At 43.4% G+C, this 15,100-nt stretch overlaps 1 protein-coding gene and 2 long non-coding RNA genes across 7 annotated transcripts; 2 read left to right on the top strand and 1 right to left on the bottom strand.

The window, feature by feature from the left end:
- Window positions 1-7,368: 7,368 nt before the first annotated feature.
- Window positions 7,369-9,765, bottom strand: LOC134100893 (uncharacterized). Of its 5 annotated transcripts, none has more exons than XM_062554375.1 (2): window positions 9,714-9,765; window positions 7,369-9,282 (listed from the first exon to the last, which is right to left on the bottom strand). In XM_062554375.1, exon 2 carries the CDS (start codon window positions 9,012-9,014, stop codon window positions 7,947-7,949), a length of 1,068 nt encoding a protein of 355 aa, XP_062410359.1. In that variant the 5' UTR covers window positions 9,015-9,282; window positions 9,714-9,765; the 3' UTR covers window positions 7,369-7,946. The 5 variants fall into 5 exon arrangements, with proteins under 5 accessions (XP_062410359.1, XP_062410362.1, XP_062410363.1 ...); XM_062554378.1 differs by having other exon boundaries at window positions 7,369-9,153; window positions 9,714-9,763; XM_062554379.1 differs by having other exon boundaries at window positions 7,369-9,156; window positions 9,714-9,763.
- Window positions 9,766-12,400: 2,635 nt separating this feature from the next.
- LOC134101135 (uncharacterized) lies at window positions 12,401-13,251 on the top strand. Its single transcript, XR_009941352.1, has 3 exons — window positions 12,401-12,750; window positions 12,876-12,975; window positions 13,202-13,251. It is a non-coding gene; the product is annotated as an uncharacterized LOC134101135 (long non-coding RNA).
- Window positions 13,252-13,414: 163 nt separating this feature from the next.
- LOC134101136 (uncharacterized) lies at window positions 13,415-14,143 on the top strand. Its single transcript, XR_009941353.1, has 2 exons — window positions 13,415-13,498; window positions 13,726-14,143. It is a non-coding gene; the product is annotated as an uncharacterized LOC134101136 (long non-coding RNA).
- Window positions 14,144-15,100: the final 957 nt, after the last annotated feature.

Raw genomic sequence — 15,100 nt, forward strand, 5'->3', positions numbered from 1 at the left:
TATTATGCTGCTATGGCAATATATACTGTACATGATGAGATCACAAAATGTATCTCTCATCCTCATCATAAATATCAAACTTCATGGTGTACAAATAAAGGATAAAGCAACTCTGCTTCACCTTGTGACTTTACTTGGTCCTCTCAGACATGATTTGTAACATAAGATGTAGCACCTCCATGTCAATATGGAAAATAAATCCATGGTTCCACATGAAAAATATGTCAGGTTTTAGGCACTAGCCCATGACAAATAATATTAAACACAGCCTCAGTTTTGAAGCGATTGTAAGGCAATGTACTGTATCTCTCTCTCTCACACACACACACACACACACACACGTGCGCGCACACAGACACAGACACACACACACAGACACACACACACACACACACACACACACACAGACACTATCATCATTTCCCTCTGCAAGACTGCTGTGCAAAAACTAGTTTCACAGCTTGCAGTTAATTTTTTAAAAAGCAGATTGAAACCAGGACATTTCAGCTCATTTACAATTCTCTGAGTGTTGATTTGAAAAGGAGCAGATATGCTTCTGGGGTGACTGCAGCTCTAAAGTGCCCTTTTAGCCATAACTGGGTGTGACATGGTCGACAGCCAAGACAATGTACATCACAACCCATTTCCACGACTCATTCTCGAGGGACTTTTACATGTACGTCATCCGACTCCAGTGTATTCTCTCAGTGTTGCATGAACTGTACAGGGTGCAAGGGCAGAATGCAAATGCAATGCAAAGTTTATTTTTCAACGTATCGGCACGTCTTTCGTGGAATTCCAGAGAATAGTCAATTATGTGGCCCATGAACTTCCTCCTGGATCATCACATCCAGCCAAAATACTGATAAAAGAAAAAATGAAGACTTTATTTGAAGACTTCTTAAATCATACAAAGTGAGGGGATTTTTCTCCCTTCTTTTCCTTGTTGAAAATCATCTCAGTGATTACACTCAAGCCATTTAGCAGCATCAGCATTTAGCCTGTACAATTTGGCCTGAAATCATTTGCATGAGCACAGTTTGCCCTGAATGTGGCTACCTGATTAAATATATAAAGCTGATGTTTGCATTGTAAGAGGAGACCCTGAAATTAATTAAACACTTTTCAGTTCCTGGGGGGGGGGGGGGGGGGATGTAAATTCACACTAACAAAACGACACAACTGCAACAACAGAGCTACAGCTGCCATTTACAAAACACGCCAGTTGTAAGCTTAGGGGGGGAAAAAATCGAAAAACAAAAGCACTTCTGGTCTCAGCGCACAAGATTGTAATGTAATTGCCTTTTTAATCACATAAACCGAATTGCTAACAAGATTACAATATTGCTTACAATCCATTTGCCATTAACTGAAATAAACCCAATACGTGCAGTACACCGCCCATAGATTGAGTACACATGGGCTTATTCTGACAGGATTTCTTTGTGACATATTTGGTTGTTTGCCCTCTGTTGCAGCGTGTCATGCAAGTCCATCGGCCACTCAGTCATGTCATTCTGGATCCACGTGACACCAGGGAGACAGGGATGGTGGTCTCCATAGCGACACCCAGGGGGCCTTAAACTCTGGGTTATAGGGGCAATTATCTGATCAAAGGCCCGCAACAATACTGAGCATCCACTCACACTGGAGGCCCACAGATGGCCAATCGTCACGGCAATGGGATCCACAGCTATTTTTACCATTTGGTCTTCCACTAGGCACAGCCCAAGAAGCATCAGTCCGTCTGACCCTCCCCAAAAGCATAGAAACAACCATGTCACTTTTGCAATCTGCCATCAGCAGAACACATAATACGAATCTAAACTGTTCTTTTTTTTTATTGTCAAGGTACCCGATCTTACTGATTTGTTTATCAAGACTTTTGTATCTACAAAATACAGCACCATGCTTCCATGGGCTTCTCCATTTTTTCCCCCTGACAAGCTGCATGGCATATGAGAACGATGAGGAAAACAGGAAAAAATCGACAAAAAGGGGAGATACCACTTCACATAAAGAAATATGCATGTCTGATATTTTGTCCAGGGACGTTCACAAATAACTTGGAATATGATTGGTGGCACACAACAATCATAGATAAAAGTAGCATTTTATACTTTTAAGAAATAGCTATTATTCAGAGCGCAGAAGTTCATTTATTATCATTGTGTATTATTAAAGGTTAATTAGAGCTAGAAATATAATTTACTCTATCCACACACTATTGGCCGATACATCAGTCTGGACTGGTCAAGTCAGACACAGCTGTGAGGCGTCATCTGTCCACTTGCATTGTTTCAAGCTTCATACGAGGGGAGCATGAACTTGCAGTGCACCGGTCCCTTTGGACAACGTACACTTTCCATCAAAGGGCAGCAGGTGCTCCAGTCCCACAGCACTGCGGAGACAACTCTCAATTTCTCTGTCAGAACTGGGGAATATGACATCAAACAGAGAACCGAGACAATGCCTATTGTGTTGTCAACACCCACCTTCAAAGGACCTTTTCCATTCTCAGTGTCCATCTTCAGTAGCCTACTTGTTAGGAATACATGAGGAAGGGGGATAATTATATTATATATAATTTGTCTCCATATTATTTTAGCAAGTGCAATGTGATGCAGTTCATAGGTTGAGCCAGTGACATTTTTCCATATTCCACCAAAGAAAGGAAAACAAGGAGGGAGGGAGCATAATTGGTCTATAACGTCTTCTCCTGTTTGAGTAGGCTGATAGTCTTTCTGTCAGGCCTTGTGTAACTACTCTTACATAAAAAGAACCCTCTCAGCCCCTCTTCCCTCTTCCCCAGTGAAGATGCTTGGGGTATTCTCAGGTGTCTCAGCTCAGAGGCTCAGATGAAGGCCCTGAGGCTGGGAGAGACAGAGAGAGAGAGAGAGAGAGAGAGAGAGAGAGAGAGAGAGAGCAGTGGAAGGAAGGAATAAAACATTCTGTGTGCATAAGAGAAAGAGAGAGAAAGATAGAAAGAAGAACACTGAGACCGAGAGAAAAGGAGGTAAGGCAGAAGGAGTGTGTAGAAGTAACAGTAACACTGGTGAGGAGACTGAGGTGCCATAAAGCTGACTGCAGGTTGTGGAGAGTCACCACTTATAGCCTCTATAGCCGTCCCACCTCCACCCCCCTCCTCGTCAGTGTTGACACACACCCATCGAAGGCTGGCTGAGATGAAGAGCTTGCATGATTGCCTTCCGCACCTGGGAGGGGCGATAAGGCAGGCCCGGCGTCTCGTCCCTGGCACCCGTGCCAAACTGAGTTAAGAGCGGGCGCGTCTGAGGACCCGGGCAGACCATAAAAACCGGGCCTCGGGACAGCTTCTCTATCTACGGTGACAACTCCCGGTCGCCGACTCCCTGCAACCTAAGGGACGGGAGTGGGAGGGTGTTTGACAGTGAGCACACAAGCGCATTTGAATGCTCTCCACCACGCCGTGGGTTGTCATGGATATCGTATTTCGAGTCGGTCAGGTTTTTTTTTCCTGAAAAAAAAGGAGAGGCTTGGACAGATCAGTCTGCATTAGTATCTTGTGCCTCGCAAAACCCTGGACACACAGCTTATTACGGAGAGGCTTGGGTGATGGACATGGTACTTGTGTTTTCTCAGAGTGAGCCTCCATCAGAGACCAATTAGTTGCCAAACTGTAGGCTATTCTCACTGGAGTTAGAGTTTTCACTGGATAAAAGGAAGAAAAACTGCATGGGGACTATGATAATAAGGGTTTATTTGTGAGTAATATATTAGTATGCACAAATGGCCTTTTCAAATATTTAGTAAAATATGAAAAAATCTGCACACCATGAGCGGTGTCTTTTTATTTTTTCTGTTAAAATATTAAGTGAACTGACTCACTGAATTCAAATGTTGAAAGGATATCCTCTCATAGGCCAACTTTTACTTTCACTTAGGTTGTGTGTTGACATTCATCAATGGCAAGATAGATATCAAAGCACTCAGAAGACACGGTAATGGACTTAGTCATTAAACTGAATAAAATTATGCGGTTCATTATCGAGGAAGTTAAGTTGTGGCTTTATTCCACAGCAATATATTGCCTTTGGTGGACAGAAGCATTAATGCGGGGGTGTCATTAAGGAGGGGGGGGGGGGGGGGGGGGGGTTGATAGGATGACAAGAATGTTGAGGGGAGACCAAAACTAGGACCTAATAGTTGTTGCTAGTTTTTTGCTCCATTTAAAATATCAGTCATATCTGTCAGTAATAATGAGATGCTCATGGTGGTTCTTGGTTTGGTTGTTGAAAATCAACTGTGGGTTTGAGGTTTGATAAATCCAGCCTAATCCATGGATATCCAGTCTCAACATTTGAAGGAAAGATTCATTAAATTGGGAGAAAATACCACAGTCCTAGATGCTACCAGCAGACGTGCCACGATGCGCCTGAACAGATTTTGCTGCAAGCTGCGTGCAGTTGGATGGATTTTGGGCTTGTCGTCATGCCACTGATTAGCTGATTCTTGAGCTTGCTGATTCATGCGTAAATATTTATGTTAGCCATAAGACACATCTAAAGCCAAGCTCTGCACTGAAAATGAAAAGGGGGGAGGTCTGTTCTGCCCCCACATCTCATCCATAAGGTGCTAGGCTATAGATGCGCTTTCAGGATGCCAAAAAATGGGATGGATATAAGAGGGCCATACAACAAGAGAACAGAAGCGATAGCATGAAAATGAAAAAAAAATCACACATTCCAGGATTCATCCATTTCAAGGTGTATGGATTTACTTTAAACCACTGGCAACAGTGTATGCCTATTTATGTTAGTGGCATTCCAGTAAGCTTAGGATACTTGGAGGGGGGATGCAGGGGGGTGGATTGTTTTTTCCCCTTCTTTGTGTGACAAATCCTGTCATCATGTCAGAGGAAATGAAAGCCTCCCCGTGGTTCGGAGGTACCAATTTAAAAGCCTCTGTTCCGTGGCCATGAAAGCGAAAAGTTCAAAACCCGATCCATATAAAACAGAGCTGCGCCCACATATTCCCCAGCAGAGGCCTTTCATTCGCGGCAGTGGCTCCAGTGGCTGTGTGCTCCTCCAGCTCACCTGCATACATATACGGTATGGAAACCCATCGACTTCAATAACAGCACTCAGGCCCAACAACAAACAAACACTGAAGTGTAGGGGTCATAGACTGCATAAAATAGGTAGGGGTGTACAGTTAGGGCTGTTTAGGTATTTAAAGATGCAGTCACCGATTGTGCAGAAAGTTGTGTTTGTTTATGTTTATGGTGAAAATGATCAGCAGATACTTTTTGTCCAAAACAACGTATGCTATAAATTAACCAAGGATTAAGTGAAACACACCGGGTGGTAGGCTACCCTTCCCGTCAGTATTCCTAGAGAAACTCCACACAGGGTTTAGTTTTTGTTTGGGGCTGCCCTCACTTTCTTTGTTTTCAGAGCCTCGGCTTCCTACAGAGGTTTCGGAATGGGCGGTAAGCAGAATGTGAGGAGGTTACTGCAGAATATGACAAACAGTTATGGACTTGAAATCGCCTACATTTGCTGACTGCACCTTTAAGTGGAGGCATTTAAGTTGAGAAAATTAATTGAACAATACAAAATTGTGAAAAATATACATTTCCAATGCAATAATATGCCATTTTAAGTGAGTGTCATTCCAAGAATTCCAGTGTCATTCCAAAAGTAGAGAAAACAACAAAGAGAGACAAAAGGAAAAAAGAGGGACAGCAGGTAATCTGCAGACAGACTGACACAAAGGCTGGCAGACAATGAGACACAAACAGAGAATATCTGCGTCAAGAAAACAGCATAAATCACAGACATGCTTACATTGTTACAGTTCTACACACCAATGTCTCAGCTTTATCATGTTAACAGTCGGTTGTTCCCCTGAATTGTTAAAGGACAACAGTCTGTAGAGAACATCCAGACAAACAGATTGCTCACAAACATTTGTGATTGCTCACAAACATTTGTTCAGTGAGTCAGACAGGATGCAGAAAACATTAAATTCAGACACATTACTTGTTATAACTTGTAAGCAGAGGGCAATACGTGCACATTTGTGGTTTCACAGGGGCTATAGTGTGGCATTTGATGGTGACATTTGGCTATGGCACTTTTCTGGAGGTTTGGGTAAGGGAGCTAAGATGAGAGGAAGAAAACTGTGATTACTTTTATAAATAGAGGAGGATGTGTGTACCCAGGGCATGCAATGTGATATTTCATCTTGACACTTCTAAAGAAAAATAACAATAATCTATCCTGACAAACAAAAACACCACACAAAACACACACACACACACACACACACACACACACACACACACACACACACACACACACACACACACACACACACACACATGCAGGCACACATGCACACACATACATGTACATGCCTATCTGTTCCTAAGTCTGTCAGTGTGGTCCCTTTCTCAGAGTAATGGATTTGGTATTCAGGAAGTGACTCTGTATTGTCAGCATGGTGGTGTTTTTCCTCCCAGATTGTGTTGCTGCCTGCATGTGTCAGCGCTGGGGTGACAGGGTGGGAAGAGAGGGAAGAGAGGAGCTTCAGGTGTGAGGGCGAGGTCACCTGCATCACCCCAGATAGCAGCACTAGACTGGGTGACTTAGAGAGACACAGAGAGAGAGACGGACAGATTCAACCCCTGAGTGTCTTTTTTAAAGGAACACTTTTGGTCCATGGTGATAAAGCATAAGAGCATTAAGTTTCATGGACCTGGTTTATAACGTAATTGAATTTATGCCTCTGAAAGAATAAACAAGATAGATTCTATTACAAAGAGAGTCAACAGTTCTCTCTGTAATGAGGGAAATAAAATACAACACAACATAACAAATAAAGGAGGCTTAGAGGTCGTCACATTTACTATGTCCCTTTTCACAACAAGTGGACCTGTCCTGTGGAGGTCTAAAAAAAAGGAAAGAGTCAACATCCACCACTATCAAATACACAGTTGTTGGTAGCAGAGGTGACGTTAAGCAGACGTGCTCTAATTTCAGCGCTAAGATACACCAAGAGGAAAGACCAAGTGATGGCCATCCTCCACAGGAAAGGCCCACCCTTCAGGAGGATGTGTTGGAGTGCACTGCTATTGTAAGTGGTGTGTGATATGGCCCCCGAAGTGAGTCACATTCATGTAGGGACACAATACACACCAAACCACAGAGGGTTTTATTGTCGATCCGAAATAGCTCGTTCTTGCATTTCCTCTGTATTATTTGCAGACGTGCAAGTTAATGTTTTTAGAAAGACACTACTAGGGTTGAGCCTCTGGCAGTATAGTCAACACTTAAATGATTAACCAATTTCATCATGAAGATGTGTTTTCTCTCATGAAGTGTCGTTGTAATGACATTAATATAACACTGCTTGTAAGTAAGTGAATATAATTTAAAATGACCAGGAGGCAAACATTATACAAACATTATTCAAACACTATTCAAATGTATATACATGTCTCAAAGACAAAATGGAGATACAGTTCTTAACCTCTACTCCAACAGGCCAATTTTGTTTCCGCTACAAATAGGAAATCAAAAAATGAAATGAACATTGTTCAGCATAATTTGAACACATGGAAGTGTTCTAAATGTAAGTACACATGAATTACTCTTGATGACAATAACAGAAGCATAAAAAGAATTACTAGGGAGTCGTGTGTTATCTCAAATGTGAGTTGAAACATAAGTCAGTTTGGTGGTAAACTGATACTACATCGATTTCATTTCAGTGACACAAAATGCACTTATTCTGTACAACAGGGTAGTTGTGCTGAATATCTATTGTGTCAGTACAGTGTATAATTAATTAAGGATTTCCAGGGCCACATCAAATGTTGTCCTTAAATACATTCCTCTTGCTTTCTGTCATTAACATGGCCAGACATAAAGGATTGAAACAGGACAGTAAAAGCCGTCCAATCATACAGCGGAATGCTCAAACAGGATCACCTGAGTCTGGCTGTGACTGGAAGTCCTGGAGAGTCTCATGGACCCCACCCGCGAGTACACATCCACGTCTGAGCACGCGCCCCAGGACAGGTGAGGGCTGGGCGGGGTGGTGTGGACGAACGGGAGGGGCTGAGCTGACAGCGGCCGCGGCGGGGACGGACTGGCATCCGGTCGGTGGAGAGGTCGAGGTAGGGATGGGTAAGGGACGCTGGGGACGGACCAGGCCCGCAGCACGGGCGAATCCGGCGGTGGCGGCGGCAAGGACTTGGTGGTAAGGTGGCGTGGGATCGGAGACGGCCGAGGCCGTGATCGTACGACGGGGGGAGGATCGGGTGGAGAAAGACCTGAGCTAGCGGAGGGCTGACACGGAGGAGGAGATGGAGGAGAAGAAGGGTGATGAGGAGGAGAAGGAGGAGGAGATGGAGGAGAAGAAGGACAAGAAGGAGGAGGAGGAGGAGAAGGAGGGAGAGGAGGAGGAGGATGAAGAGGAGGAGGAGGCTCTGAATACGGAGGAGGCCAGTCCTGGGGCAGGGGAGACACGGGAGGTGGCGGACCCAGCGGCGTCTTCGAGGAGTCTGTGGTCTGGAGCGGTGCCGCCACGTCCGGCCCAGGTGCGACGACCGCCGCCACGGCCAGCGGGAACGCCTCCGGCGGGCCGGGCTGCTTCAGGTCGTAGCGCGCCGAGCGGAAGAAGCCCCAGTACTCCAGCGCGTTGCCTGCCCGCGCCACCCTCAGCTTGTGGCGCAGCAGCAGCGCCCAGTAGAGCAGCGCCAGGATGACCACGGCCGCCAGCGCCATCAGGAGCACGGCCAGCCCCACCTCCAGCGTCCAGCAGCGGGCCGCCAGGACGGAGGCCACGCACGGGGGGGCCTGCGGAGACGACGACGGAGGACCCAGCGGAGCGGAGGGCTGTTGGCCTTGTTGGCTCTGGCCCCGCGGCGAGCCCTCGTGCTCCACGATTGAGTGACTGGTCAGCAGGTGCACGGGCTGCGAGGCGATCTGCAGAGTCCCCAAGGCCGTTACCTCCTCCGGCTGCATGACGAGACGCGAGCTGCAACACCTGGACGGCGACTGTTCTGCGCTGCTGTCAGCAGGGTCTGCTTTTCCCAGGCACTAAGATGAAGAGGCTCTCTGACATGGTTGCCGGTATAGGCTTCAGGAGATCCAAGGCATTCAGCTCCTCAAATCAATCCCAGAAAGAAAGGGGTGGATATCAGCAATCAACAACTCCCACAACTGCCTCAGGGGGAGAAAATGGATCAATGCACTGATTTCTTTAGCATTCCACTTGAGTTAAGCCAACCTGCTGGGAAATACAGGGAAGTATGGAAAAAAAAAAACCTTTGATCATACACACTAGGGCTGGAAGTTTGACACAACAGAAAACAGGGGTAGAGCAGTTGTCTTGGATGAAGTTGAATTGATGAATGAATTCTGTCACAGTAAATTACAGAAGTTAATGTACTATCTGAAATCATTTTCATTTTATTTTATCCTATGTACTGGATCCATGAAGATGTTTATCCTGAATAAATTGAAAACAAATTAGATATAATCGTATCTCAAGCTGTGAAGAGCTTAGAGCTTTGCTTTCTCCTTAAACACTTGAAACTGTTAAGGCAATTGTAAACTGCAGAATAGCCTGGACATTTCTGTTTGCACATATATAGAAATATATTTAAATGCAGTCTGCTTAAACTGAAAAAGTAATATCTTGTACAGACATTGGATACTCACTTTCTTTCCAGATTGTCATACATCCAGAGTGGGTGTCAAGTGAGACAGTGACATTTCAAGGAACAAACTGAGAAATTCCCGTTGTGGTCGTAGGAAACCTGTGGGGAGAACAGGAAACAACTTCACTTCCTTGCTCGCAACGCTGGTCCGCGATTGGTCAGCCCAGGCCGTCGCCATGGATACAGGAAACTGGTGAAGGACATTAGTCAGAGTTGGAGTGGACTGGACACAGGGTTTGAGTCAGGGGGGGGGAGAGGGGGGGGAGCTGGTGGTTCAGATCAATACAAAGAAGCCTAGGCTGTAATTTGAGCCTATTTGCATGACAGTGCCCATCGCCCAACACTGAAACAAATCCATATTTACCAGGGAAGTTGTTATGACGCAGCCACAATGGTGAGGATGATTGCGAGGCCTCTTTGATGTACAGATCCACTGGGGTGGAGGGGGTGGGGGGGGGGGTGGGGAGGTGGGTTGGACTAAATAAAAGTCTGCCATGAATACACGGATGTTGAGTGGAAAGTGAGAGGTCTGTGTGGCGTGTGGTGAAATTTCATGTATCATATGCTGCATAACTCAATTAAACTCAAGGCCGTGTCTTTTGTAATGCCTTGGCTCCACAACAAATAAATATGCCTGTAAAGCCACGATCAAAAACTTGTCACATTGTGTACTTTCTTTTCCAGGAAATACGGAACAGAGATATCTGCAGATATCTGCAGAACCACCACCCCCTCCCCACCCGACACACACACACACACACACACACACACACACACACACACACACACAGTCCTATAGTATTCAGTGGATCAATAAAAGTCCATCTCCGAAAGGTCTACCCTGGCGTACACCTTTTCCACTTATCTGTCTAATAACGTTCCATTCGCACGAGGTAAGATGGCGAAACTGCAGAAAAAAGAGGTTTTTGAAGCGGAGCCATATTAAAAAAGATGGCTTATCGCACAATGGCTGATACACAGGAGCACAGCTGGCTGCATGGTGGGCACACCTCTGTTGTTCTCAGCCACGACAATGAGCAGATAAAAAAAGGAATTACATATAAAAGTGGCCTAGAGATGTCTGACAGACTATGAAGAGCAAAAAGTGAAATGTTTGGTGCATTTGACTCATGGCAGAGAAGCACTATTGCAACACAAAATCCATAGGCTGTGCCTATTGGAAATGGGTCAAAATATCTCACAGTGACTGACTTGATTATATACTTGAATCAATCAAATTAAATCCATCAGTCCAACAATGAACCATTTGTCTGTCTGTCTGTCTATGACATCTACTGTATCATCTCTCGTCTACTCAAAACTGATTAGAGTGCAGACAGAGTCTCAGTAGAATACTGCTTTTGCTGTTTCCCACGCTGCAGGCTTCTGATGCGAGGTGATGGGGAACTCGGTGGTTGAGCAGAGGTTTCCTTTACCTTATCACAATCAGTATTCTGAGAAGTGCTAAAGGTATTCCAACTAAAATGACACACACACACACACACACACACATACACACACACACGCATGCAAGCATGCATACACACACACACACACACACACACACACACACACACACACACACACACACACACACACACACACACACACACACACACACACACACACACACACACACACACACACACGCATACGCACACACACACACACACACACACAAACACACGCGTGTGCACACACACACGTACAGTACGCAGGCATATGCATGCATGCAGGCACGCACGCACACTTTACTTTATTTGATTCCACTTTACAAATCAAGTTACATTGGGAATCAAATCTCCTAAATAATCCAGTAGATAAAGCAGTAACATATGTACACTGTTAAATATTACTGTGATTTCACAATACCTTACAGTATTATTTCACAGTAAATTACTGTACTCAAACATTTACTGTAAAATCACAGTAGCTCTATCACATTACAGCACCTTGTTGTGAAATTTGAATTGCACTTGAACCGCACAGCATTGTGGGGCGATTTCTAACGTTCCCCCCTCCCACCGCACCTGCTGCCACCCTCAACTGAATTTTCAACTCAGCCGTCCACCAGTGACTTCAATCATCTGTTTTCTGCATGTGTAAGCTGTACAAACTCTGCCATCATATCCAAGGTAAGAAGTACAGTGCTTTTGTATGTTATTTAGAAACGGGAATTTAATTCAAAAATATATATTGGTGTTATACTGTAATGTTTACCAAAACCCATTGTGTTAGAAGTGGCTGGCTAGCCATTAGCTAGCGAGCTAAGAATCGCTAACATTTGCAGAGTTAGCTTTTTCAATAGCTAACTTCACGATTATGTGCAATATCTATCATATCCAAAAAATACGTCTGTGTAAGATGTCGTTGTGAATGTAGTTTTAGTTTGAATGAAATATCAGGCGCAAGTAACGTTTACGTTAGCTATCTTTAAAGTGGCTGATTGTAGCCATGCAGGCTAACATTAAGTTAACATTGCAGACACAGATGAGAGTTGTTAATGTTACTTTCCTAACTAACGTGACTTTTAAGAATTGTCATGGGACATAGGCTTAGGTAGATAACTTAATTTAAATTTGATATACAGTAGTGCCGATACAAAGGGAAAGAGGACCAGTAAAACTAATGAATGTAGTAATTTATCTCCCACCTTAACCTTAACTGAACTGCAGTTTAGTATGGCCATTGTCATTAACAGACGTGTCAAGGATGTGAATGGGGGTATGATGCACTTTAGGTTGTGAAGGGTAGTGTTTGGCTTCATGTTCTTAATTTCATAGCCCTTATTTATCCCTTGTTTGATATACCTAATCTGCGCCGAACTATGTGTTTATTTAAAATGCATATGAGTGTAGTAGTGCTTCAGTGATGATCTTTTTATCTTCTGTGTGTTTTGCAACTTATTAATCTTAGTCTCCCTCTGTTCCCTCTGTTTACAGACATTGCATTGTGAGGACTGGTGCCCTGGGAACACTGAGGCATTCTCGAAAATTCCAAATTTGTGCCACTTCCATACGAAGACAGCCCAGAATAATGTAGGTCCGGCCCTGCACACATTCACATACAAAAAATATACAGAATTACATATAGCATTATGATGTGTGCATTTATTTGTACGTTTATCCCCTCTCTTCCTTGTCTGTTTGTTATGATTGTGTAGTGGGCTCCATCAACCATCCCGGGTAAAGTCGGTCTGTCCTGATTGCACTACTTGCTAATTGATGACGTCTAGAAGCCATAGCTGCTTCCCTCAACGTGGCGTAAGTGTTCATGTGTTTTGAATGTATTTATTGGTACCATTGTGAGTGCTCTACTGTGAATGAATGCAGCTACTTAAAATACTATACTCTTGAAATATCCATGTTTACCATTGTGTTGGTGGTAATGTAAAGTGTTGTGAATATCTGCCAAACTGATATAGAATGCATACTTATGTTAACTGGTATAGAATGCATACTTATGTTAAATCCTATCTTTTATTGACAGAGCCCTCACAAATAAACTGATACCAGGAATTAACAGACAGTAGATGGTGGTGGTGGCAAGGGTGCCTTCACAAGGTAATTATAATATCTGTTTGTACATTTCATTGACTTGTCTTACTTATTTTTTGATGCTTCATTTTTTTAATCTTGCTCAACCATGACAAGGTGTATGACAATTGCTGTTTTATTTTTTTTAAAGGCTGCTATTGCAAGTCAGATGGGGGACGATCGATGTAAGGCATCAGAAAGGTGGTGTACGTACAAAGGCTGGAGCTGCTGGAGACAGTGTTGCACTTAGGTATGATATCACACAGATACTATTGCTCAGAACTGTGGGGTCACTTTGAAATATCCTTCCTATCAAAAGAAAAGCACCCGACATCTGCATTACTTATACTGTAACTATTGCATCTGACTTATAGGTTGCTAATGTGGGTATTTTTTTTATTTGTCACAAAAGATTACTAGTTTGAGTAGTTTGTATTAGTTATATTCATGGACAGGGCCTATTGTACTCTTTTACAGATACTTGATTTACTGCCGAAGGTACCATCAGAGCACCACCCTACCCTGCAGGACCAGAAGAGGACGGACAGGGGGCCAACATTTTTTAACACTCTGACCATGGACTATTTAAACCATTGAGGTAACGCAGACGTCTGATCCCACTTGGCTAAAACAGAAGACTGAGGAGGAGTTTCTTTCCTCATGCCATTCGCATCCTGAGCACACATACTACATTACATGGACTTGCCATACTGCACTTACACACTGCACTATTTACCCCCTGACTCATTCCGTGTCAAATCAGACAAGGTTATGCTGCACCGTCTCAGGCCTGTACAATATTTTTTTGTTCAATCCTATGTCTTCATATTATAATGTTTGTATGGCCTGCTCAATGATTTTCATTGAAAAGTGTTCATTAAAAGTTCAAATGGTATTTTCTTTGTTGTTGCTTTTATTGACCAGATCCAAAACATGTTGGTATAGGTCAGGTAAATCACAAATCAAATGTTCAAATGTACAATATCTTTCACTGTAAATTCACAGCAAATTGCTTGCTACTGAGTTGCATTACTTTTACAGTAAAAATGAAAATATACAGTATGGTATTGTGATTATACACAACATGATACTGTAAATTTACTCCAAATTGCTGGCTACTAAATTGCATGACTTTTACAGTAAAAAATAAAATGTACAGTATGGTATTGTGATTATACACAACATGATGCTGTAAATTCACAGCAAATTGCTGGCTACTGAGTTGCATGACTTTTACAGTAAAACATGAAATTCACAGTAATTTACTGTGAAATAGTACCGGTAAATTACTGTGAAAGTCATGCAATTAGTAGCCAGCAATTTACAGTAAATTCACAGTGAAACATTTTACAGTGTACACACACACACATAGACAAACATCTGAACAAAAACAATCATTCACTCACTCACTCACTCACTCACACACACAAACAGTTTAAAGATGAATGAAAAGTGATATCTGTATAGACGTATAGAGGGTGAGCAAATTGCACAGCAATTAACAGAACCTGTGTAGGAGCGCTATACAAAGCCGGTAATTGCCCAGCTTTCTCAGTGAAGAGAGCTGAGTCACTCCATTCTGGCTGAAAGGAGCATGCTCTTGGTTGGACACAAACCAAGGAAAAAAGACGTATTCAGGCCTTGTACTTTTTGAATCATTTTATGGAGTTTTTGCTTGTGTACTGTATGGGTGAAATAAAATATAAAATATTTATCTGCAAGAGGCTTTGTGTGTGTGTGTGTGTGTGTGTGTGTGTCAGAGAGAAAGAGAAAGACATAGAGACAGAGAGAGAGAGAGAGAGAGAGAGAGAGACAGGGTGAGAGACAGAGAGAGAGAGAGAGAGAGAGAGAG

The sequence above is a fragment of the Sardina pilchardus genome, chromosome 14 (genome assembly GCF_963854185.1).
Source record: "Sardina pilchardus chromosome 14, fSarPil1.1, whole genome shotgun sequence".
In the NCBI taxonomy this organism is placed as follows: domain Eukaryota; kingdom Metazoa; phylum Chordata; class Actinopteri; order Clupeiformes; family Clupeidae; genus Sardina; species Sardina pilchardus.

Coding starts and splice junctions, on each gene's coding strand:
- LOC134100893 (XM_062554375.1), bottom strand. CDS start 9,014: ATGCAGCCGGAGGAGGTAACGGCCTTGGGGACTCTGCAGATCGCCTCG.